The 24,644-nt window shown below is 36.4% G+C and overlaps 1 protein-coding gene across 3 annotated transcripts in view; it reads right to left on the bottom strand.

The window, feature by feature from the left end:
- Positions 1–520: 520 nt before the first annotated feature.
- Positions 521–24,644, bottom strand: part of CENPE (centromere protein E) — a 40,341-nt gene continuing 16,217 nt past the window's right edge. For 2 of the 3 annotated variants that reach the window (XM_052775204.1, XM_052775211.1), the window contains 24 exons: positions 24,160–24,337; positions 22,941–23,095; positions 21,577–21,891; positions 20,420–20,731; positions 20,062–20,220; positions 18,970–19,179; positions 17,778–18,062; positions 17,508–17,666; positions 16,450–16,671; positions 15,111–15,273; positions 14,682–14,899; positions 13,507–13,644; positions 12,435–12,635; positions 12,206–12,352; positions 10,525–10,737; positions 9,066–9,281; positions 8,510–8,719; positions 6,809–7,030; positions 5,971–6,174; positions 5,419–5,531; positions 4,802–4,899; positions 4,071–4,233; positions 3,354–3,616; positions 521–2,460 (listed from right to left, as the gene is read on the bottom strand). In XM_052775204.1, the coding sequence (XP_052631164.1) occupies positions 2,363–2,460; positions 3,354–3,616; positions 4,071–4,233; positions 4,802–4,899; positions 5,419–5,531; positions 5,971–6,174; positions 6,809–7,030; positions 8,510–8,719; positions 9,066–9,281; positions 10,525–10,737; positions 12,206–12,352; positions 12,435–12,635; positions 13,507–13,644; positions 14,682–14,899; positions 15,111–15,273; positions 16,450–16,671; positions 17,508–17,666; positions 17,778–18,062; positions 18,970–19,179; positions 20,062–20,220; positions 20,420–20,731; positions 21,577–21,891; positions 22,941–23,095; positions 24,160–24,337 (4,662 nt within the window). In that variant the 3' untranslated portion in view covers positions 521–2,362. The remainder of the gene's footprint in view (positions 2,461–3,353; positions 3,617–4,070; positions 4,234–4,801; positions 4,900–5,418; positions 5,532–5,970; positions 6,175–6,808; positions 7,031–8,509; positions 8,720–9,065; positions 9,282–10,524; positions 10,738–12,205; positions 12,353–12,434; positions 12,636–13,506; positions 13,645–14,681; positions 14,900–15,110; positions 15,274–16,449; positions 16,672–17,507; positions 17,667–17,777; positions 18,063–18,969; positions 19,180–20,061; positions 20,221–20,419; positions 20,732–21,576; positions 21,892–22,940; positions 23,096–24,159; positions 24,338–24,644) is intronic. The other variant, XM_052775219.1, reaches the window with a different exon arrangement.

The raw sequence follows: 24,644 nt of genomic DNA, 5'->3' as shown, positions 1-24,644 counted from the left end.
AGTTATAAGCTCATATGAGACCTAAAGTCACCCTGACAGCATTCTTAAAGAATTTGGAGTCCTGCCTGAACTTCAGCTGGGCACATTTACCTCATAAAAGCCATTTCTGTGGGTAAACTGGGACACACATACACAAAGTTCAGTAATGTTGTTTATCTTGTCTTTCCACTAAACTATGATAGCTTTCTAAGGCTTTGTAAATCCGCTTCCCAGTAAACAAAATCTTTAATGACTAGGTTTTCTAAAAGCACTTATCCTTCCATCCCTAACCTTTTGCCTACTGAATTCAAACACAGACCTGTTGCAATAGGTTCTGGTTTTTCAGATGAACCACCAGAAAAATCTCCAAATGTAGAAGTGTTCCAAGCAAGCAATAATTAATAACCCCCCTCCTTGAAATTGTATATAAAAGAGGTAGATCTATATATACATCTTCTTTCCCCCTTCTGGAAGGGTCAGTTTAATTAATTTATTAGAACACCAAAATGGAGGGAATGAAAAAAAAGCTGGCAGCCAAAGGAAATATTTTTCAACCATAGTAGGAAATTGAAAAAACAAACAAACCCAGAACGAACCCCCTTCCCACCCAACACCAAAACAAAACAAAAACCCCACCACAAACACCAGTGCTTTGCACTTATCACTATCAGGAAATAAATTGCTCCTACATAGCTGTGGCAGGAAAGGAGACAGTGCAGTGCTGAACTCAGTAAGGGTATTTAGAACCTGTGTATTTTTGGCTAGCAGTATCTTTAAAAGTTTCCCAAAATACATTCCAGGTCAGAGATTTAGAGATAAATGCTTGCAGTTTCTTAGTAGTTACACTAGTTAGCAGAGTTTTCAGCTATTCAAAGTAAACAGTCAGTTCTTTAATAAAGATCTCTGAAGTACCTCCATCAGGTAAGTGACACTTGTGCAATTCCTCCAATCCCAGTAACTGCTGAATGCTCAGGAACATGTCAATGTAACCATTTGCTTATCAGTTTGGGTAACCCAAAAGGGAGTACTTAAGAGACCTCGCATCACTGAGACCTTTATTCTTATAAAATACAGATGATGCTTTTGATGCAGTTATCTTGCTTAGGTATGACTTTCTCATCCTATGATGATGATTTCATTCTTAACGGAGTTGATCTCAGGTTTTGAGTGCCAAATTCCTATATAGTTGGCAGTGGAGGGCATGTGGGGAGGAAAGGGAGGAAGATCTCTTTCAGACTTCAAGCATTTCCTGACAGAGAAAGACTCGATTAGAAGATTTAAACAAAACACTGGTGACAGATTTGTGCAACTTCTGCACAAAGAAATGATTGCAGAAAGTTATGGAGGACACAGACAAGAAGCATAATAATGATGGAAGTGGTGAGATTACTATAAAAGATAGTCTTTAGACACTGAATATTGTAATCAATATCCTTAGATAATAGCACAAGCGAAGTGACCAGCAAAAATATTTTTAAATACTTAACACCTTAAAGTTTATTGTCAAACAAACCTTCTTATACAAAACATACAAAAAAGTAGGTCTCACAGTGCAGATAAGCAGGCTAGTAAAATAGTTCTGTCTTGGAGCCCTGATCATCCAGTTCATTTTCCATTCACTAGAGTAGCAGAAAAGTGTCAGGTCCATCGCTTACTATTAAAAAAATTCCAATACCCGACTTCAGACAGGAACTAGAAGTATATTGAAAGATGATGCAAAATACAAAGTTACTCTTGGTACCATAATTGGCTGAGCTGCAGAAATATTGTAAGGAGTTTAAGAGGAATCCTTGATTACGTGCCCTATAAACAGAAAGTTAGTTAACTTCAGTTGCAATGTCCAGAATGAGAGGTTAAAATTATGGTGAAAACACAGTTTCTGCAGACTTAGAGAAAGCATGGTATAAAACCCATATGCTGAGAAACAAAAAGTATAGTTCTTTCCAACTCAACAACACTCTGAAGATACAAATATTGACCACCCAGAACAGGGCTGTTTTAGGAATGACAGAATGAAAAGTTTAAGATTGTAAAGTTTCACAGTAGATCAGTTCGTGATTCATTCCTGTTTCCATTTTTTTCTTCAATACATTGGCTTTTCTTTCTTTGCCATCCAAAAAAAAAAAAACAACCCACCAAAGTAGAATACCATCAGATCAGCAGGTTGTGGGCAACATGACTGCTTTTCCATTTTTGTTCTTGTATTCCAGCTTTCCCAGTTGTGGGAAGTAGCAACTCCAAGACACCAAGGGATTTGCATGCCACCAGAGCTCTTCTCACAATTTGCGGGAGAGGCTGATGGCTTTTGACCTGAAGCAATTATCTTTTGCATATGCAGATTCTGGCTGTAGCCACTGCAAAGGCAGCTTACAACAGAGCACCTTTATTGGGTGGTACAATCAGGGGCCTTATCTTTCTCTGAAGTTCCAAACCAGTGCTTAAGATGTTCTTCTGTAGGCTCTATTCCTGCAGGTCGTGTATCTATAGAGAAGACAAGAGCGTTAAACTTTCCCCATTAGACAAGCAGTAGGAATACAGCAATTTAATCTTGACTACTGTTTTAAATGTCAACTATCAAAGCTTGCCTCTGAGGAGCTTTGTGTTGTGAGGAAGTCTGTACTATTACCAAGCTGGCCATCACAAGAAACTGCAATGAGTCATATTCTTTCTGGAAGTCTGCCATTAATGCCTTGAAAACTGGTTAACTCTTTAACATGTCTGCTGGGGCCTTCTGAAAGTTTTTAGAAGCAAGTGTAATGATGAAGGCAGTAGCATTAATATGCTAGCATAGATCACTAAGAGACTTCCCCAGAAGTCACCAGGCCAGATACAAGAAGTCCTGAGTAGGACTGATGAACAGAAGTTATTAAAACAGCTATTACTGCAGCTGGAGCCAGGCAGACTGACAGATTCAACATCAAAGACTGAAGTCTACTGTCTTGAAGAAGTTTAGAAAAAAGTCAACCAGCAGTTAACTTTGAATAGCTTTGCCAGAAGCCTGTGCTTAACCAATGTAAAGTTAAAAAGCAAAACATTTTAGAGCATCAGCTGTCTAGTAATGATATTCTGCTAATTCACTCTAAGTCAGTCATCAACACTTCCACTACAGCAAAAGAAAAAAAAAAAATTGTATAATCTTCAGGGGGTGAAGGATTCACTTAAATATTTAGGTTCTGTAGAGCTTATATAAGCTTCCCAGCTCCAGCTGGTCAGCCCTTCAACAGTCAGCTGACTTAACCACTCAGGAAAATTGTGTTATCATGCAAGTTTCAGGTCTGAATATAGAAAGTAGAGCATTTACCCTCAACTCACAGACCACCCCTTATATTTTGCCTTTCCAAATCTTTATAGGACAACACCACTATGTTACATACCTGTTAGTGTACCCAAGCTGGAATTATCAAAGAAATTTGTTGGGCAAGTCAGTGGCAGAGGCTTTGATAAGTCCCGAGTCACAATTTCCTGAGAAATAGGTTCCTTAGAGGGTGAAGGCATTTGCTCTTTAAGGGAATATGACACTGTCTTCCTTGGAGACCTTGATACTGTCTCTTGAGTGGTTTCCCTTGAGGATCGTTCTTTCAATTTTAGTGCTCTTTCTTTCCATTTTCTAAGTTCCTCTTTCAGCTGAAGCTCATTACTGAGAAGAAAAAAACACCCCAGCATTTAATTAAGAAAAATTTCAAGTAGTTCCTTTAAATAAGGAAAAATTCCTGACAACAGACAGTTCCTATATTTGCAAGATGACATACCACAGACATGGCAATGCAAGACCATATCTGTATATCTTGCTTTCAGAGGCAATTTTATTTTTTATTTTTTAAGCTAAAATTCCTTTCAACATACAATTTGAGTATATCTTCTAGCATTTAAGAGATTCTTATGAAAGAAAGCGATTTAAAGTTCAAAAGCCATAAAGATATTTATAAGCAATCACTAGCTTTAAATAAAAGTTTGAAGTGAAAGAATCTAGAAAGTCTAAAGTTAGTAGTAATTACTCACTTCTATACATCTTGCAGAAAGAAACACTAATGACATGCATAGTTAAATAACAACAAATGATTTGACATGTTGCTGATCAGCTTTATACTTACCTCAGTAGAAGGTCATTTTGTTTCTTCAGGTGTAAGTTCTCTTTCTGTAGCTTAGCTTGTTCAGATTTTAGAACAAGTATTTGTGTGCTCTGCACAATACCACTACCACCACCACAAGTAAGGGGTATTTGGGATTGCCGAGGAGCTTCTTTTTCCAGCACCGCTAGAAAACAGTTTTATACGGATGTGTGCGTTATTTGGACAGTGCTTAAAACCAAGTCAATATATTTTTTAAGCCTATTCCTTCCTGTGTTCTTATATGTAAAACCTCACTAGGTTATAAGGGTCATTACAACAGCTGTTCTTTTTTATACACAAACACACCTCCCAGCATTCATACTGCCAGGGAGATAAAGACACTTAAAAGTGTCTTCACTGGGCCATTTAGAGTTAAAATAGTTATAGTTTCAGGTATGTCATAACTATGACTAGAACTAGCTATTCATATGCAAAGTCAGTCAAGATAAAAATGGCAACATGACCTACTGCAACTGCAGCTTATCCCACCACAAGCACAAACACGGCTAGAGAAATAAAGACAAGAACTGCTGTGATTCTAATGTGGTATATGTGCAGCTAACATTTTAATTTCCATCTCATCTTCCAATGCACCCAATCCTCCTCATACCCTTTTACCTCAAAGGCCTGCATCTCATTCTGGACTTTAACCATATAACCTTTAAACTGAATGTTTAACATGAAAGAGTCCCTTATATTTATCTTGAATTTACCAGTAACATCTTGCTCTTGCTGTGCTCTTCTAAGTTCTTCTTTTAGCTTTGTTAACTGTTGTTGTTGGTGTTCTGCAAGAGCTTTATAATTAGCAAGTCTATATGGGGCAGGAAGGGAAGAAGAAAAAGAAATCCTCAGTTTAATAATTATTACAGTTGCAGGAGAGCTAGTTTGATTTCCAGATGAACTCTCAAATAAAAAAAACATACCCAAGTTATACAGACAGAACTACATAAACCTGGTTGTCAGTTAGATTTTAGATAAAGTGCAGAAAACCGAAAGTTGGACTAGAATTATTTTCTGCATATCCCTTCTCTCCAGTGAACTAGAGAGTGCTTTCAATTACTGCTTTCCCCTCACCCTCTGTTGTCAGAACAGTTATTTCATTTATGGCTGAACATGAGCTGGTTGAGAAATTTTGGTGGGTGTATAGGGAAGGAGTTTTGTAATCAAACTGAGGTACATATGGTTTTTACTTTCTTTGTAACCTAGCTACAAAAAAAACCTAGGACACCTAAAGCTGAATGCTCACCTCTTATTCTGTGGAAAAAACCCAGGAAAGTAAAAGCTAAGAACTAAGTAGTTGAGAATTGTAACAAGTTCAATTTTAACTTACTTCATATCAAAAGAGTTGGATTGTTTCATTCTTTCCATATCATATTTTACCAATTGTGTTTTGAGATGATCAATTTCTTCTTTGTACAACTCAGCACCTTTATCTAATTTTGCCTGAAAATAAAAGAAAAGATATAGTATGAAGAAAGGCATTTTACCTAGAAATTAATTTAAGGGTTGCTTACTTTGTATCTTTACTATGATCTGCTAGATTTTGCAGGACAAGACTGGGAGCAGGAAGTTATTTTGGAGCAAGAACGCCCACATTACCAACTAGCACTATAGTATTAGTTAGTATCCTAACTCTGGTGTGTTACATGCAATCATATTTTAGAAAGTTTAGCTGACTTGTTTGCAGATATAAGTCTGGGAATTTTGAACTAGTATGCAAATATATTACATAGAAAAAACAGCTTATGCTTCAGTTTCAAAATTTATATATTTTTTTAGAATGTTTCAGAAATGCACTACGTTTCACCTACAGCTGTTCTCAAGCATGCTCATGCTCTGTCTCTGAGATTAGAGGAGAATGGGAAAAGTATTTTGCTCATACCTGAAGACTCTGATTCTCTGTTAAGGCAGTTCTGAGGCACTTCTCTGTCTCATTCAGTTTGGCTTGCAGTTGGGTGAGCTCACTTGTTGCTGTTTTTATTCTTATCTGTGCTTGTAACTTGTTTATCTCGTCATCTTTCTCTTTGACATTTTTTCCTACTTCATTTATTACATTTTCCAACTTCTGAATTTTTACTTCCATAGCCTATTGAGATTTATCAATCACTTATGAGTAGTTGTGCCATGAGATATAACAGTAACAGCACATGGTCATATTCTTAATAAAATGAACAAAAAACCCAAACCGCACAAAAAAATCTAATACTACAGGCTCTATGGCTGGCAACTCTTGGTGTCTACCTCACTGTTTTGTGTCACCTTTTAGTATTCTAGAACACTCAAGTCTAAGAAAAAGGTGCTTTTAACAAGGGTAACTGTGACAAAAAAAATAGTACAGAGAGAAAAATGAGTCCTAAATTCCTAGGATTAAAGACAGAATTCTTCTCCAGCTTCCAGTTTGACATAGTGAATACCATATCAGGAGTACTACACTATCAAAAGAAATACTTCAAAAACAAATGGGAACACTTCATATGGATTTCTAAACTGACATTTATTTGCGTACAGAAAACAGGCAATTAAAATAATCACATTACAGGCAAGAGCTCAAACTTTAACTGTGGGAATAACAAAAGCTACAAAAATAAAGTGGACTTTGGGCCAATGTATTGTGTGGCACAGATTTACAGTTGCCATCAATCTTTATTTTCTTTTCAGTTTGAAGTGCTCTCACTTAGAAAACAAGCAAAGAAGTTTTCCTCAGAAACAAGTATTGATACCTTTATATCTTGTTCTGCAGCCTTTAATTTGTTGTGAAGCCTGTAGTTTTCTTCTTCTAACGCGAGACTGGCAGACCCACCAGGGACCAGTTGCTCTTTAAGACTGTTTAGCTCCTGAAGCAACTCTTCACTTTTCTCTTTTCTCTGTTTCAATTCAACATCAGCATTTTTACAATAATTGGCAGTTCTGGCATCCAGCTCTGAAGAAACTTGAAGGAGTATCTGAAAATAAGTAGTGTCATACAGATAATTTTTAAATAATTTTTGAATCAGCTAGAAAGGTGGTAAGCAAAGAAACAGGAAGTATCTTGGCCTGTAGTAATTTCACATTCTTGTTTCAGTGTCCCATTTGAAGATGCTTGCTATCAGAAATGGAATCACTAACATTCAAAAGACTGGTCTCATTTCCAAAAGTGGGGGAGGCAGGAAGGGGCACAAGAGAAGATGATAATGCATTGCAAATTTACTAGTATTTCTGCATAACTCAAACACTAACATTACAGAAATAAAGGAACTATATTAGAAAGACTTCTTGAATATCATTAACAGTAAGAAACACAATTATTCGCAGAAGTTTTTGCTAAAATGTATTCATTGACTAAAGTGAAACCATTTGAGAGAAAACATACACATTGGATTATTCTAGAAACCCATATGCTTAACATGCCAGATAAAGAACTTCACACTTGTCAGGAAATGACATCATTATACTAGATTTGTTTGTTTGTTTGTTTAGTAAAAGCTTTGATCCACGTAATATGTCTGTCAGGGAATTCTTTCAAAAAGCCTGCCAACATTGGCAAAGAAGTCAAGACTGGCTATTGGCACTACAGAAGAAACTTTTAAAAATAGGCTAAACTTAACAGGACAGAACTGAGTCACAACATTGGGGGAAGGAGGGCGATGAGCTCTTCATACTTCAGATCAATACTAGTAGAAGGAATAACCGTATGAATGGACCAGGAACTTCCAGGATACACTGGTTAGGAAGACTGTTCCTAACAACAAATCAGAAGGTAGTAGATTCCCTCCCATAACCTGTTTTTTGAGAAATCTTCAATACATCTAATGAGAAAGATGAAATCCCATGAAATCCTGTTCGTGATGCACTTAACCCTGTAAAACAGTCGTTTTTTCCAAAGGTGACAAGAGGTAAGAAGGAATGAAGAGAAAAAGGAAGACTGAACCACCTCTAGAATAATTTGACTTTCTGAAATTAGAAAAGGTGTGAGAATATAAGTTACAATTGAGTTTTAAAAATGGCTAAAGTAGTTTTGATAAAGTTGGCTCAAAAGAGAGCAGACAAACTTGTGGGCATAAAGCTTGAAGAACGTGATTGTATCAGGCTGCCAAGTTCTGCAAGCAAAGCTATATAACAATTCTGAACCTACAGTTGCCAGAATTCAGTCTGATAAAAACACCCCCCCCCCATTTATCACCTAGAAAGTCTTTTACAAAGCAAGTTTAAGTTTGGATGCATGAGGAAAGAAGTCTTTAAAAATCTTCTAAGTATTCCTCCATCGTACAGTTAAGTATGAATATAGTTAAGTGCTGATAATAATGAATAATCTTTAAATAGTAGGTTTTTGTGGTTTTTTGTTTTGTTTGTTGTGGTGGGTTTTTTTTTTTTTCCCAATCAGATTAGAGGCATTTACAGAGTGCTTACACAAAATACATTTCTGATTAAAGATTTAACTTTACCTTTACTTTAGGAGTCCAGAAGTTAATGACTTGCAAAAGCCTTTCATTATCTTTCTTTAACTCTTCTTTAAGTTCCTCTGCATCACAATGAGTTCCTGAACAAGCTTCCCAGAACTGTGTTGTTTCTTTTCTAGCACTTTCTTCCTGCTGTAACTCTGCCTCTATGCAGAGAAGTTCACTTTCCATTTCTGATACATCTTTGAGAATGCTCTTTACAAAAAAAAAAAAAAAAAAGGGGAAGGGGAAAGGGGAAAATATGCATGTTAGTAAAAGTTTATCTCATTGTTTTAAAAGTCATCTTGGTATCGGGTAGTATGTGTTTTACAGGGCAAACAAGTAAATAACATTCCTACTATTTTATAACCTAATAATTTAACTTCGAACAACAGAATCTTCATATTATAGAATTAGTAGCATAAGAAAAATACAAATTCTATTCCCCCCCTTAAGTGAAGTTTTAACAGATAAAAGCAATGCCATTAGATTAGCACCACCACATTACCCCATGCCTTGAAACATGCAACTCTTTCTGGTTGAAAATTGTTTCAAATACTACCTCTGCAGTTAAGTGCAAACGCTGCAGCACTTCACTGGTACTGATGTTTAACTCTTGAGAAGATATTTCATTCCGGTTCAAATAAATCTTGCTGAGACACTGAATCTGAGCTCGTAGCTGGTCTTGTTTTCTCTTTTCCTCAAGCAATTCCATTTCATACTTATTAACAGTAGTATGATGATCTCTTTTCTTTGAGCAAACACGACTGAACAGGAACTGTTGTAGAAGTACAGGATGTATCAGTGAGTATGCTTTAAAATGGTACCCTGCATCCAGCTAAAATTCCATATTTTATAATTCAATCTATTTACTCTCCTAGTCCATAGGTGTCCAGGACAACTAAAACATGACTAAGAAAAATCAAGTTCACACGTGCTGTATAGCAATGACATGTAAGACTTAGCTGGGTCAGCATTTCTGAAGTATGTTATTTTCTGTAGACTCCCAAAAAGGCCAAAAATCTGAAAGGCTCCAGACAGCCTTACATAAATCTAGTCTTTAAAAAGCAAAGTATTCTTTGTTGTATTTATTTTCTCTTAGAGTTATGGAAGGTGCAGATGATCTACAAGAATATTATCACTGTGCTGATTTAAAGCTTTAATCTAGTTGAGATCACTACTTAAATCTTAAACATCTTTAACCATAAAAGTTAATGGGCATCTGTGGAAAAAAAAAAAAGGAAAGATCAAACCTAAAAATACTACATGAAGTTATGCAATAAAGGTCTTTGGAATAGTTAAACTTTTTAGCTAATGGATATTTATAGAGATGACTGACTTTGAAAATCATGTCCAGTATTTTTGTATACTGGACATGAACCTCACCCTCTCCCTGGGGCCTGCCTCCTGCCCCCCCCCCCCAAACAACAACCCCCCCCCCCCCCCCTTAACTTTTCATGTTAAATAAAGAAACAGAAAACACCTTATCGCTTACTGTACTTCTGCTTATAACAGGAATTCTTTCCCAATTGCTCTCAACTTTTTTTCTGATAATTGGAATCAGCTTCTCTACCGAACTACAAATTGGGGAAGGTCTGCAAGGCTATAGAAGTTATCAAACTCTTGAGTAGTTTTGCAGAGTAAACATGCATCTCCAAGGCATCTTTCATGTCTCTTTCCCTCACAATAAAATACATACTTAGGGGCCCATAATTTTATTTATTGAGTACGGAAAGAAAACTTCTTTTCCCAATTAAAATGGATTAATATTAATGAAATAATATTGTGCAAAGCAGCTGAACTACAGTCAAAAACTAAGGTTTATTAACTTAACTAAATAGTTCCAGTTTTCCAGGATTGTAAAGCATTTACTATCAAATTATTTTCCACAAGATATGGATTCACAAAAATCAAAGCTAGAGTATATAGAATGCTAGCTGTTAATATTGAGAGCTTATTAAAAAACCCCCCAAACCAAAGCAATATGAAGCATCCACATATTCAGCATTCTAAGTTGGTACCTTCAGTTTGTTCAATAAACTCTGGAGATGACTGTTTATTTTCTCGTTTTCAGTTTGAAGTCTTTTGACTTGTTTACTCTGTTCCGAGGAAAGCTGAGTCAGTATCACAGCTATCAGTGCTTTCTGACTGTTCAGTTCATTCTTTAAATTAAGAGACACTGTAGAGAGACATTCATACCTCTTCCCCATATTTGGGAATTTCTCAAGAAGCTCCTAAATGCAAGTGAAAAATTCATTCAGTCACAATAAGGAAAAGAATGATTAGCTATCAACAGAAGCTTAAAATAAACCATCAGACTCCAAGACTAACCCCTACAGTATGTATTGGTTTTACAACAGAAAAGTTAATAGGACTAAGACTTCAGTTGTGACTTACCACAGGAATATGACAAAAACACTAAGCCAGGCACAAAAGCAGAGAATTTCTTAGTTTTCCAGAAAATCATTTCACAAGCTCAAATTATTTTGATGATTTAGATTGCCGGGCCACATCAAGACATGTAGATCAGGCCATGAAATTGTCACCTGTTCACAAGTTTGCCAGCTGGGCTGCCCTCAGGATGAGCTCCCAACTTATCTACTTGGTCCTTTGTTGAAAGAAAGGGATCACAAAATTGTTCCTAGCACTTTGCCATAAAAAGGGAGATGTGATCAAGCAGTGAGCAGGCTGAGAAATGCAATAGGCTTCGAGGCACTCCCAGTAAACTCAAGTATCACATATGAAGCAAAACTTCCTAGGCATACTACCTCCATCTTTGGTTTTTAGTTGAAAGGAGCAGGATTCACCAGTTTAACTCTTCACCCCGCAGTAAAAACATTGGAACTAACATACCCTGTGTCCAACAGGAGCAAGTACAAGATACTTGAGAAAACCACACAAGAAAGAGGCAGATAAGATCTTACCTATTACAAAAGTCAGAAGGGGAGAATGCCATTAAAAGGGATCAACTGACATTTACTTCCCTCATTATTAGCTCCCTACTGCTGATGTAGGATAGAAAGACAGTGTGAATGAAGAAAGCTACACATAACTGATTTTTGCAATTTGGTCCTTTACCACTCTTGGTGTTAAATGAAGCAGCACTCAGGGCTTTTCTAGCACGTATAGAATGATGCCCAAATCTGCTGTATAGACGTACAGACTGCAGTACAATGGCACCCTTGAAAGTATTTCATACATATTCGTAAATCGTGGTTCATTTTGGCTTTCAGTAGGTTAGTAGTACTTCTCACATCTGTGAGAAAGTATACTCAGGAGAGTAAATTATCAAAAGCTCTGAGGAATTACAGGAGTTCCTATTTTGAGGAGAGAAGCTATTTAATTTATTTTAAACCAGTTTATTTTTGATGGGGAGTAACAGAAGGGAGGGTTTTGGCAGGGGGGTGGCAAAAACAAAATGGTGAAACGCTTCTACATGACTAGTTATTTTCATTGGGGTGGCTGGACAGTAGTGAAATCAAGTGAGATGTCTCAACTGAGAGGTTCAATTTAACATTCTCAGAACAAGATGCATGGTCACTGAACAGCAACAGCAAATCAACTGATCCCAGGGTTTGCAGCATCCTTGCAAGATATGCAAACAATTTTATACATTATACACAGAAGCAAAGTTTATGCTCCAGAAGAAATGGTATTAAGGTTTTACATACATCCTTAAAATAAGCAGAGAAGTAAGTTTACCTTAATTTTCAAGGTTTTTTGCTTCAGGCTGTCATCAACCACCTGCTCTGCATTATCCACTGGGTTCACCTGAATAGACATATCATTCAGGTTTCTCTGCTCCAGTTGGTCTAGAGCAGATTCCAGTTTTGCATTTGTTTCAACACACTAAAATAAAAGCATACATATTTAAGTACCATTCAAGAAAAGAAGTTATGAATAACTTAGTTATGCAACTTGCAACACCAACCATCTCAGTTTTTTTTTGCAATTCTGTCTTGAGCTGGTCCCGCTCAGACCTGACATCCTGGAGAAGTTTTTGTAGCTCATCTTTTTCTCGATTAATTGATGATATTTCTTCTTTAAATTGGAAAGAGTGACTAGCTCTTTCAGCCAATAACTGCTCTTTTTCACATGATACGCTATTTAGTGTCTCAGTTAACTGTTGAATCTACAATAAGTAATGGAGAAGAAAAAAAAGAATTATGATTTGATCCTGGTTTGTATAGTCCCCTATGAAGTACTCAAATCAGTTGTGTCAAATACAATGAACACAATTTCCAATAACTCTAAAATTCACACTAACAGCAAGAGAAATTAAAAAGTAATTTTGGTGTTCTAGTCAGAAATTAAGAAGAGGAGGAATACCATGACACCCAGAGAACTCTACTTTAGTCAACTTTGGTCTTCAGTAAAGCAAGAGGAAACAAACAAAAAGGCAGTCAACATATGTCCACATCACAAGAAAATGAAATAGATTGCCCATCTGCTTAATGAATAGAACAGTAACACATTTGCTAATCTGAAGCAATCCTTAGTTATATTCTTTGACCTACAGACCAAGGAAGAGTTCGACAGGTGAAAAGTGAAGAAGTGAAAACTGCAAAAAGACTGAGTTGGCAAGAGCTAAGTACAAGACTTTCTGAATAACAGATATAGTTTGAAAGTGTGCAAAGCACCACGGATTCCAAACCCACTTAGGTTCATACTGTCCACACAGTACTTTTTGAAGGCTGAATAAATACATGTACAATTACTGACTATTACATTAAGCCTGCATACATTGGATAAATTGGTGTCCATTCTAATGGAATGACCAACCCAACTGGTTAGGAGGCTGAGATGAGGTGAGGATGCTATTCCTAAACATCAGTAAAGAAACTTGTACAGAATCCTTTGCCCATGTTCATGCTTGTTTAGCACCCATAAAAGTGACGCATTGAGAATTAAAAGTCAAGCAGGATTTGTCTTGAGCAAAAGTTTAGCACATCAGTGATAAAACATTGGAAGACAGAATAGCTACCAAAACCAGAACTCCTCACCTTGTTTGTTAGGCTGTCCTCCAAAATCTCTGACTGCCTCTGAACCTTTAACAAATGTTCTTCCCTTTCTTCAGCTTTGATCTTCTCATTGCTGAGGAGTTCTTGTTGCCACTTCAATTCCTTTTCAGTTTCAAGAATCTGGAGTAAAAATAGAGCAGCTAATTTAAAATTAAGTCCTGAGATAGCATGCGAATCTACTGTTCACACACCAGGCCATTCAATATCTCATTGCAGTCAAAATACTCAGCACAACCCCCCCGCCCTTGCTTTGAGTACAAGAAATCTCAAGTTTTGTCTTTGAGAGTTTCTCCCTTCACTAAGCAAAGCCTGCCAACTAGCATATTGATAAATCCTTAGTAATGTACAGAATTAGACAAAGTATGCTACAAACACATTTGGACATATTTTTTGCAATCACTGTTTACACAGATGAGTAACACAAAGCAGAGATGTAATTTGAGTAGGGTTCACATCAAGAACTCTCTGGAAATTATTACTTACCACAATTTTATGAGTTGGACTGTTCTCAGAGTGCAGTTAAATTATCTTTGATAATTTATTATAGAACTAGCTTTCCTTTCACTAAACCTCTGAATTTCCAGTGAAGTTAAGTTTTACAGCAAGAGAATTGATACTCAGAAACAGATGAATTGGAAGATATTGGTAGCAAGAGTAAGAAGATTCTCCTCCCACCATAGATTTGCATTAACTACAGATACTTCAAGTGATTACTCAATGTCTGAACAAGGACTGCTGCCCAATGGATACCACCCAATTCACTTGTCTTCACTGTTGTTAAGATATGCCTCATCCAGAAGAGAAAGAAAAGTGTCAGAATTTGTCAGCTTCAGTTTCAAAACTCTGGAGCTTAACTGCAAAACATACCATTTCATCAAAGTCATTAAAAAAACGCCTGTTAAGTGCTTTGGTAATGAAACCCATGTATTTTCTGCTTCCTCATTCATTCCCAAATAAAGCAGCCTCAGATAACGTTTTCAAAAGAATTTACATGCATGTTTACCATTCCACGAGACAGAAGTTAAAGCATGCCAATATTCTTCAGTCTGGGTATAACAGTAATACTTGTAAGATATTTTTCAAGACAGCTTCAAGAATTAACCTTCTTCCTCTACCAAGCATTTATAGTTATTATACTTTAATCAGAGATAAAGCACCTTATCAACACTCTCCTGTAGTTTAATCTCCAGTTTGTTCTTCCCTGCTTGAAGACCTTCCAGCATTTCCTGGAGGTGATCTCTCTCCTGTGCTAACAAGTCACAATGTTTCTCCAGCTGTTGAAGTTTACCGCTTTCACTCTCAATCTTTTCTTTGAGTTCTCCCAGCAGCTGGTGCCTTTCCTTAGTAACCAAATTTAAGTTCTCATTCAACTTGACTACCTATTAAAAAATTTCATTAAAAAAAGTATAAAATCAACACATAACTATTAGCAACAACTTCTCTTCTGTTGCTAAATTGTATTACCATGACATCATCTATTAGATAAAAAAACCCAGTACAAATTCTCATGGGTAAAATACCTGTTATTCTAAGGAGTCCTTGAGGGGACATCCTCTAAATTATTTCTAAGTTTCTAATTACTATACTTGCCTTTTCTTTCAGTTTGTTTATTTCTTCATTTAGTTTTTCTTCAGTGTTTTGCAATTTCTCTTCTCCATGTGCTAGCATGTTCTTCTGGATATCAGCTTGCTCTTTCTGATGCCTTAGTTCTTCCTGTAGATTTTCCATTTCTGTCAGAACTTTTAAGGACTGCAGAACAAAGTATTACATGGATGTTCACTCAGTATGACTAAGTTTTGCTTACCAGGAGTTAAGAATAAGTCAAAACATTTGAATTTCTAGGAGAGAACTATCAGAATAATCAGTCTTTTACTTATTAAAAAACCCCTCGGTTGTCACTCCCCCATGCCTAGTTTAAGAACTCCAAAGGAAGACAGTCTTTAGAAATAGTCTTTATCGGTTAAAAAAAAAAAAAAAAAAGTAGGCAGAAGTAAAGAGGTGAGGAAAAAATGTTGTGGGGGGAACAGATTATGTAGATGACTAAAAAACCCCCCAAAACACACCACCATGAAAGATATCCTTATTCTTGTGGCAACTGCCACAAGTTACACGAACAGTTTGTCCAATTGTTTAGTAGCAAGATATAAATCTAAAATTAAAGATTTGATAATCTTAGTTTGCTGATTTTAGTTTTTAAATTAGTTGGTCTATACATACTTAAAAGAGATCAGTGGTTCTACCTGAGGTCTGCTAAAATTCATATGAAAGCTTTTACATTTCTTAAAATAATTTGCAGAGCTTCTCTTCGGAAAAAAAAGTATTTACCAGACTTCCTTGTAACTTTAGAAATTGTCAGCTTGATTTTTGTTAACTACATATCAGAACATATTTGTCTGAAATAGTGTGTCAACATAACCATACTTTTCGTGCAAATACTTGGAATACTGAACTCACTAATCTGCCAGAAAATAAGACATCAGGAAGGAGAAATAGGATAGCTAATCAGTTTCTTTTCTGGGTTTATCTTTCTCTTCATCAGTCTAGAACGAGCTGAAGTGGTAGGAGAATTAGGCCCTTAGATATCAGTAAACCTAGATTACCTCTACTGTTCTAAATGCAAAAGCATATAGATGAGAGATGTAACAGGAATTTGCAGAGTGCTTGTCCAGCAGGTGGCAGACAACTGTGCCTAAACTCAGAGCGGCACAGTGCCCAAAAGGGCAGGAAGGGGATAGGGGGAAGAAAAAAATAAGAGACAGATTCCAATATCCAGATTGGATTAGTAAACTGAATTTTTAGTTTACTGCTGCTATGAACAAGTGAAGGGAGAGGAAGAGATACTAAATAGCAGAAGGCTTCACGACTGAAATAATTTGGAGTGGTACAACCTGCCTTTAAAACAGTTATTTAAGATTTTATACATACTCTCTCCTTGCTTTCCTGACAGTCAGCCTCTAGCTGATCTCTTTCTGCTTTACAAGTCTCTACTATTTGCTGCAGCTCATCTTTCTCCTGATTAAGTAAAGTGATTTTCTCAAGCTGCTGACGGATATGCTCGTTCATTGTTCTTTCATTTTGTTCTTTCTCTGCCAGTAGCTTGCCATATTCAGAAGAGACATGAGTCAGGTTTTCAGTTACTTCAGTGAGCTGAAAGAACAAGTAAGAACAAATATTAATATTTCTAATGATCTCTAGCATGGATCGAATTAATGTGATAGTTAGTTTGGAAAAGAAGCCAGTAACATTCTAATTTATTAAGTTTTGTTGTCCCAGTAATCAGGTTCTGATTTAAGAAGAGTGTTATTAGATCATATTTCACAAGCACTATCTGTACATATGGGTTGTTATGAGGAAGATGTAACAATTTTGCTTAAGTCAATCAAATTTCAGTGCTTCTGTCTCACTGGTAGACAAAAGTGAATGTGTAAAAACCTACAGGCCATTATAACTCCATAGAAATTACTCCATTGCTGTATCCACAACAGATAGGCTTGATTCTAACAAGCATTAATGTCTTCCAAAAGCCACAATAGCTTCAGACATGAAAATAAGTAGGTAAGAATTTATAATAGTGCACCAAGTTAAAGAATGAGCTAAGCTGCCTTTTAGTTGCTCGAGTATCTTCAGTTACATAGTTAAAAGACATATTATTAGAATTTAAAAAGTTTTAAGACTTGGAAAATGCACTGATGTCAAAGAGCAGTATTGATTCCAAGTAATAATCCATCACTCAGCACTAAGGCATGTTTAGTTATAAGTAAGGGTTGTAGCTTGCAGGTCAAATTCCATTTGATCATCTTTTCACTGCCTCTGTTTCTATGGAATTCTTTTGAGAAGCAGTATAGGGAAAAAAAAGAAGGGAAAAACTTTCAATTAAGTTTCATTATTACATTTACTGAACCCTTACAAACTGAAGTCTGCAGAGGTCATAGGTTGCCAATCCTGACAGAATTTTTAGTTTACTTGACAAAACTGCATCTGACCTTCTGCTGCAGTTCATCAGTTGTTTCCTTCAATGCCTCTTGCGCTTTCAAGAGTTGATTTTCTTTCTCTGAGATGCTTGCTTTCAGCTCCACAATAGTCTCCTGATATTGTCCAAGAGAGTTATGAGCACATCTCAACTCTTCCTGCATCTCTGAATTCTTTGGACACAACACAGTTAGAGTACATTAAACCCTGAACAACACTTCCAAAATTTAAGACAGAAGTTTACTATGGCTATTATCCTAAAGGAATAGGACTATTTTTCTTACCATGCTAATTGTCTCCTGTATAGTTTCTCTTAGCTGGTCTCTCTCATTTTGAAGATTCTCCAGTTGCATTTTAAGATTATCATCTCCTCTTTCTGTCAGAGTGCTCACTTCCTGACAGTCATGCAATTTTGGAATAAAATCTGTTCTCCCCATTTTTTCAGATTCTCTTTGACATTCATTGGCCTTCACTTCCTCCATTTCATGCAATTTCCTTTGTGCCTGGCTCAGCTCTTCTCTCAGAAGAAGTAATTCTTGCTCAATAGATTTTTCTTGAATCTGTGGTATCTATTTTATACAGAGATAGAAGTCAACACATTTGGGGAAGTAGCTTTATACGAAACATACCTGACCTTTGACAGGTTGATTATGTAAAACAAACAGAAACAATGTTTTAGAGATTTGTATTTTTTTTCAGAATAAGATGCAACTGAACTCAATATGCAATTCAAGTTTCTTGAAATAAGAGACATACACGGTAAAATTTGAAGTGGTGACTTCTGAAACAAGGTACCAGAAGCAGAATTTCATGGCCATAGTTTAAGCCAGGGGACGACCAAACCAAACCAAAAAAACCCAACAACCACCCCCCCCCAATCAAACTACAGAGACCTTATCCATATTTCTAGCCTCAACAGTAGATAGTAATGGTGTCAAGACAATTATTACCTTGAAATTTGTCCACTCTCCACACAAATATTAAAATATATGCACACTTTTTTCAAAGTGTGTATACACACACACACTTTGTATATATTTTGTATATATACATATAACCCATATGTGCAATCAGCATGTCCAATTACAGAAAATGTTGGCTGCAATATCCCTTTAACTACCAGGAAAAAAGTCAGTTCTATCTATGCTTTGAAAAAGCACAACCACGCTTTCCACATGAGCAATTTTTTAGCAACTAGTTATAGAACCACATCTCTGTGCAGATCAACTCAGAACATCACCATCCTGTATCAAGTTAAAATTCTATTTACAGAAAAGTGTTTGTCATATTCTACTACTAGTTGTGCATGTAGAACAATGGGGTGGAATATATTTCAAGTAAACAGTAGTAACCATGGTGTTTAACGGTCTGCAGTCAAGTAGCAGGACCCTTTTCTCCAGTTTGTTTTGCAAATTATTTTCACTCAAATGAAAGTTTAAATAAGCATCCTTTCCATTACAGTTTTAGCATAATTACCGAAGTTCCTTCCCCATACTCTTCTGTTTTCAAATGTAAACTGTTCAGCTTATCCTGCAATGAATTGTTTTCCTGTGTAAGGAAAAAGATTTGTTTGTTTTGCACCTGAAGCTGATCACTTTCTCTACAGTTATTATTTTCTGATTTTTCCTCAGCAAGCTGGTCTCTCTCTGATGTGATGATTTTTATTTCTTCTGTCATTTGTAATATCTATAAAAAAACGTACAAAGACAGTATTTCCATCAATTCAAAACCAAAATTAAAAGCAAAAGTTTTGTTCACTCTGCTGTAGTATTTTTAACATCAAACCACTGTAACCAAACTAGAAAAACTCCAGAACTGAGTCTTTGGCCTTTGTCACCTGTTTTGTTTTAAATGCTAACCTTTTAGCAGTCTCTTCTGCAATACTGGCCAGATTTTTATCTGGAAAAAGTCTGAGAGGAAGAAAACAAATAAACACCTGTTGGATTATTTTTAGGCATCTGTTCCGAAACATGCAAATGCTGAATTGACACCATTGACTGACTGGGTCTGGCAGCTCATATACTTCAAGAAAAATCCTATCTCACATACTACAGATTCTCCCTTCAGAGAAACTGTGCCACTGAAGCAACTGTGTAAGATACAATATTCTCAGCACCTTTCTTTGTCAGTTGTTGAACATACAGGCACAAAAACCAGTGGATCAGCCTTCTACTGTATGTTGGGCACTGAGCTGCCATTTACAACCATGTGTTACACTTCTCACTGGGACCAAGTGTTATGAACCATTAGACTCATTCCTACCTCTAAGTAACCCTTATCCCTTCTTTCATTTGCCATCTAATGCCACCACTCAAATTGACAACCATGGGGCACACTAAAGATTTATTACAGTGTACATTACAGCCTGAAGCTCTACAGAAATAGATCAGCAACTGGTGAAGACTTGGATCAGGCAGTACTACTTTCTCGCCTACTTTCTACCAAAAGCTTAGAAATTTTCCAAGGACAAGCAGAAAAAACTATATGCAGAATAACTAGGCTTGTTTTCACAGCATTGGAAGACACATTAAAAGCATTTTTATTTTGAATTATTACATAACATTTTACCCGTATTTCGAGTTCTTTAATGGTTTTCCCTAGTGCCTCTTCAACACACAGAATCTGAGATTCTTTTTCAGAAATATTTTCTTCCAACTTCTTGACAGTGTCCTGGGATTGCTTGAGAGCGCTCTGTGCATTTCTCAGTTCTTCATGTGCCAAAATGTTCTTCAGAATAAAAGAAAGAAAACAGATAAAAGAAAAATCGAGTATTTAATTAATAAGCACTCCTTGATTTAAAAAAAAAAAAAAAAGCACCACACAAAACCCCACTCCCCTATATATTTCAATAAAGTTTATAAGTGTTCTTACACTCCTCCCTCCCCTTAACACATATGGTCCATTTCTATAAAGGCAGAATTCCTACCATTGAAACAGTGTCCTTTATATCCTCTTTGAGTTGGTCTGTCGCAGCTTGGAGAGACTCCTCTTTTTGCTTCAGGTAATCTCTTTCCTGGGTTAAAGTTTTTATTTCTTGCTGACATTCATTGAGCTGCTGAAGAACTGCCTGGATCTCTGAATCCTTGGCCTCCAGTCTCAACTCCATAATCTTTTCCTGCTCTTTTAATTGCTCCATTTCATGTAACTTTCGCTGAGTCTGAATAAAATCTTCTCTTACCTCAAGAAGTTGTTTATGCTCTGCTGTCTTTTCTTCCAGTTCTTTCATTTTACTAGAGAGCTTTAGTTTGTAAAGGAAAAGGCCAGACACTTTCATTGTAATGCAAAACTGCATAATGTGTACATGTTCTCACAGAAATCTTACATTAGCTTAGAAAAGGTGAGAAATGCTAGCTTTCAACAAGAGAACAAGAAGTTCATCATTTTACTTTAAGTCACTGCTTACATTCTTGCCCATGTTATGTAAGCATTTGTTTACAGAACCTTCCTGTGGTTTCGCCTTAGCAACAAGTCTTACTAAAACATAACACCACACATGAAACTGTAGTCTACCTTAACTCCTAATCTGGTAATTCCTATCAAATTCATAGCGGGAATATGACAGCCATATCAGTGCCAAAAGCCTTGTCCAAAATATACATCTTTAGTTCTCTTTTCTTCTTAATTTGTTTTTCCTTTCTAGTTGCCAATTTATGCAGTACTCTCTGGTTTGAAAATCATCTGTTCTATACAGACTCCAGTTCCCAATGAGGAAACTTTGTTTCTATGACTTTAGATAGAGTAGGTCATAGCAGCATATTTTAAAAAATATTTGCATAATAAAGACATAACTTAAGAATGGGAAAAGAAGAATTAAAAGGTCAAGTACAGACGGAGAACATACAACCCAGAGCAACATTATACATTTCTTTGCCTATGAAGAAAGAGACTGTCGAGCTGCATAATCCTGCAACCTTATACACCTGGCACAGAATAAGTAACATCCACCCATGCTAGAGAAATTTCAATGATAGTGTTACTCAAGCCTTTAAGTCTACTTCTCAAAAAAAGGTAGGGTGTTTTTTTTTTGTACTATAAATAAATTCCTCATGTCTTATCTATAAAAAGGAGCAAGCTGACACTGACCTCTAATTTCACTTCATCCAAAGTTGTTTTAGACTCTCGTGCTTCTTTAGATAAAATATCTATTTGGAACTTCATTTGTTCATTGTTTTCCGATGCAGCTACATATTTTTGCTCTAGTTCTTCATGGAGCTGTTTAAGTGCTACATATTCCTGATCAGACTTTACATATTTAAGTTGTGCATCTGCTAGATTGTCTTTTGATTTTCCAATTTCTTCAGTCATATGTTTAAGTCTAATTTCATTATCAGCTACTTCAGAAAGCAGCTTTTCTCTTTCCAATTTTAATAAGCGTAGTTCCTCACATTTTTCAAGAATCTGCCAACAGAAAAGCAATATTAATAGCATTTTCTAAATCAGTATTTGTCATAGCTGCATAATAAAAGCCAAGTTCATATGCAGATATAGGAAATAAAGTACAGAGAAATACACAGCATAGTACATTGGGTTTTGCTTTGTTCAGAGGGAGCTGTCTAGCAAGTAATCCTTCAAAGGGAAGGAAGAGAGACAAGCCTTTCAAAACCTTGAAACCTCTTCCTCTAGTTCTTTAGATGGTCTTTAAATATTTCCTTTTTCCTATGTTTGAGCTAGGACTGGACTGATACTCCTAGCTGTAACTCCTAAACAGAATATTCAGATGTATCAATAGTTCCTTCATGGTACAGAGTTTATAAAATTGTTAACATCTAATTAAGTTTTGTTTATTACTGGAAATAGACCACTGGAAGGGTTTGGAACTTTTTGTAAAGCATTCATGAGTTTGTGAGATTATTTGCCCTGGATAATTTTCACTGCACATGCTTAGTAGCAGGTATTTAAGGATGAAGAAACCTAGAAAGTGTTTGAAAACAAACCCTTTAAGACACATTTATAGCAACCTTAGTCTACTAATCCCTAACCTGCCAGGAAACAGAAAAGTTTCCTTACAAGTTTTCCAGAATTTGCAAGTTAAATCTCACTTCTCAAGCAGCGTTTCTGCTAAGAGGTCTTAAAATTTTCTCTTTGCCCAATTAGACAAATATTCGGTTTTAGAACAGTAAACCAGGATCAAACACCATTACACATACACACAGAGTTATCAATAGTGACCATGGCAAATAGACAGGCAAACATTGGACCAGAAATTCCTGATTAATTATAGTAGACTTTGTGATTAAACATGTGATCTTAAATTTATTCCTAGGTGCAAATATTAAATACCTGAGGAACAATAATTCAATGAACTTAGTTGTAAAATCTTAGGTCATTTGATTCAAGATAACCTTTGGCTTTAAAACTTCATATCCAATAGGCCTCCATTAATACATTACCAGTCAAGCACAATATAAAAACAAGGAAGCAGTTAGATTTTTTTTGTTGTTGTTTACCTCTTTCTGCTGTATCTCAACAGTATTTGGTAGACACTGAAATTCTGATAGCTCATTTACTTGTTTTTGTAGAAGTGCATTCTCTTTCAATGCTTTTTCTAGTTCTCCTTTGAAGTCAGCTGCCTTTTTTTCCAGCTCCGCAAGAGAGAGCAGATCTAGAGAATTAACAAGTTTAGATTAATAAGACAGTGTGAGAAAAAAGCTTGTTTTAAATTAAGCAGAATATTTATAACATATTCTGGATGTCATATCAGTATAATTCTAGAAAAGTATATTTTACAGTGGCCAACAATTAAAAGATGAAACTACTGGTCTGAATTTGGTCATCATTTGTTAGGTTGACATCTAGTTTATTTTAGATTCTCCCTGATAGCCTTCATTAACTTGACTGTCTTTGTGTGAAATAGAAAACATTCCGTAAGCTGCAGTTTTCCAAATGGTTCAAGAAAGTGCTAAAGCAGTTACTATGTGCTAGCAGCACCAGAGAGTCTAATATTTTGTGTTGAAAGAAGGTCCGAGTATTCAAGAAAACAAGAGCTAAAGTCTTCCCTATCCCCCATCTTGGTTTAACCCCAGCCAGCAACTAAGCATCACGCAGCTGCTCACTCACTTCCCCCCCACCCAGTGGGACAGGGGAGAGAATCGGGAAAAGTAAAACTCGTGGGTTGAGATAAGAACAGTTTAATAGAACAGAAAGGAAGAAACTAATAATGATAACAATAATAAAATGACAATAGTAACAATAAAAGGATTGGAATATATGAATTATGCACAATGCAATTGATCAACTGGGCGTTGATCAGGTGGTGAGCAACTGATCAATGCCCAGTTAGTCCCCGAGCCACGATCCCTCAGCCCCACTCCCCCCAGTTTCTATACTGGGCATGACGTCACATGGTATGGAACACCCCTTTGGCCAGTTTGGGTCAGCTGCCCTGGCTGTGTCCCCTCCCAACTTCTTGTGCCCCCTCCAGCCTTCTTGCTGGCTGGGCATGAGAAGCTGAAAAATCTTTGACTTTAGACTAAACATTACTTAGCAACAACTGAAAACATCAGTGTGTTATCAACATTCTTCTCATACCTAACTCAAAAACACAGCACTATACCAGCTACTAGGAAGACAATTAACTCTATTGCAGCTGAAACCAGGACACCCCCCCCCATTATGGGGAAAAGAGAGGAGAGAAGGAGGGGAATAAAGCACCATCTGAAACAGTACCTTTTGGAACTTTACCCTCCATCAGTGAAGTTAGCCTTGTGTTTTCTTGAAATACAGACTGCAACTCTTTCTGCAAGTCAGCTTGCATTTTTTTGTAACTGGCTTTTCCTGCTTCTATTTGGCTTTGGTAGAACTGAACATCCTTTTGCATTTGCTTGTAATTATTTAAGAGTTCATTCTTCAGGAAAACAAAACATGAAATTCACACACAGAATAAAAGTCTACTTGCTTAACATTTAAATATTGCATCTGTCACATTTCCTGTTGTCACTCTGAACAAACAACTTTGGCCTTGATAAATACGGCAGAAAAAGACACAATTTAACAACTACATTCCTGTCAGAGTCCTACAGTAAAACATACCTTATCTCAGAGGTCAGGGCCATAACTGCTTCTACTATTTTGTCTTTACTCCTTCAATGCTCAAAGTAAGTTCCATCCCACTTCCCTGAGTTCACATCTCTTATTCTCTTCTGTTCTCTGAT

Source organism: Harpia harpyja, chromosome 2, assembly GCF_026419915.1.
Source record: "Harpia harpyja isolate bHarHar1 chromosome 2, bHarHar1 primary haplotype, whole genome shotgun sequence".
In the NCBI taxonomy this organism is placed as follows: domain Eukaryota; kingdom Metazoa; phylum Chordata; class Aves; order Accipitriformes; family Accipitridae; genus Harpia; species Harpia harpyja.
This window is presented reverse-complemented; position numbering and strand designations above follow the sequence as displayed.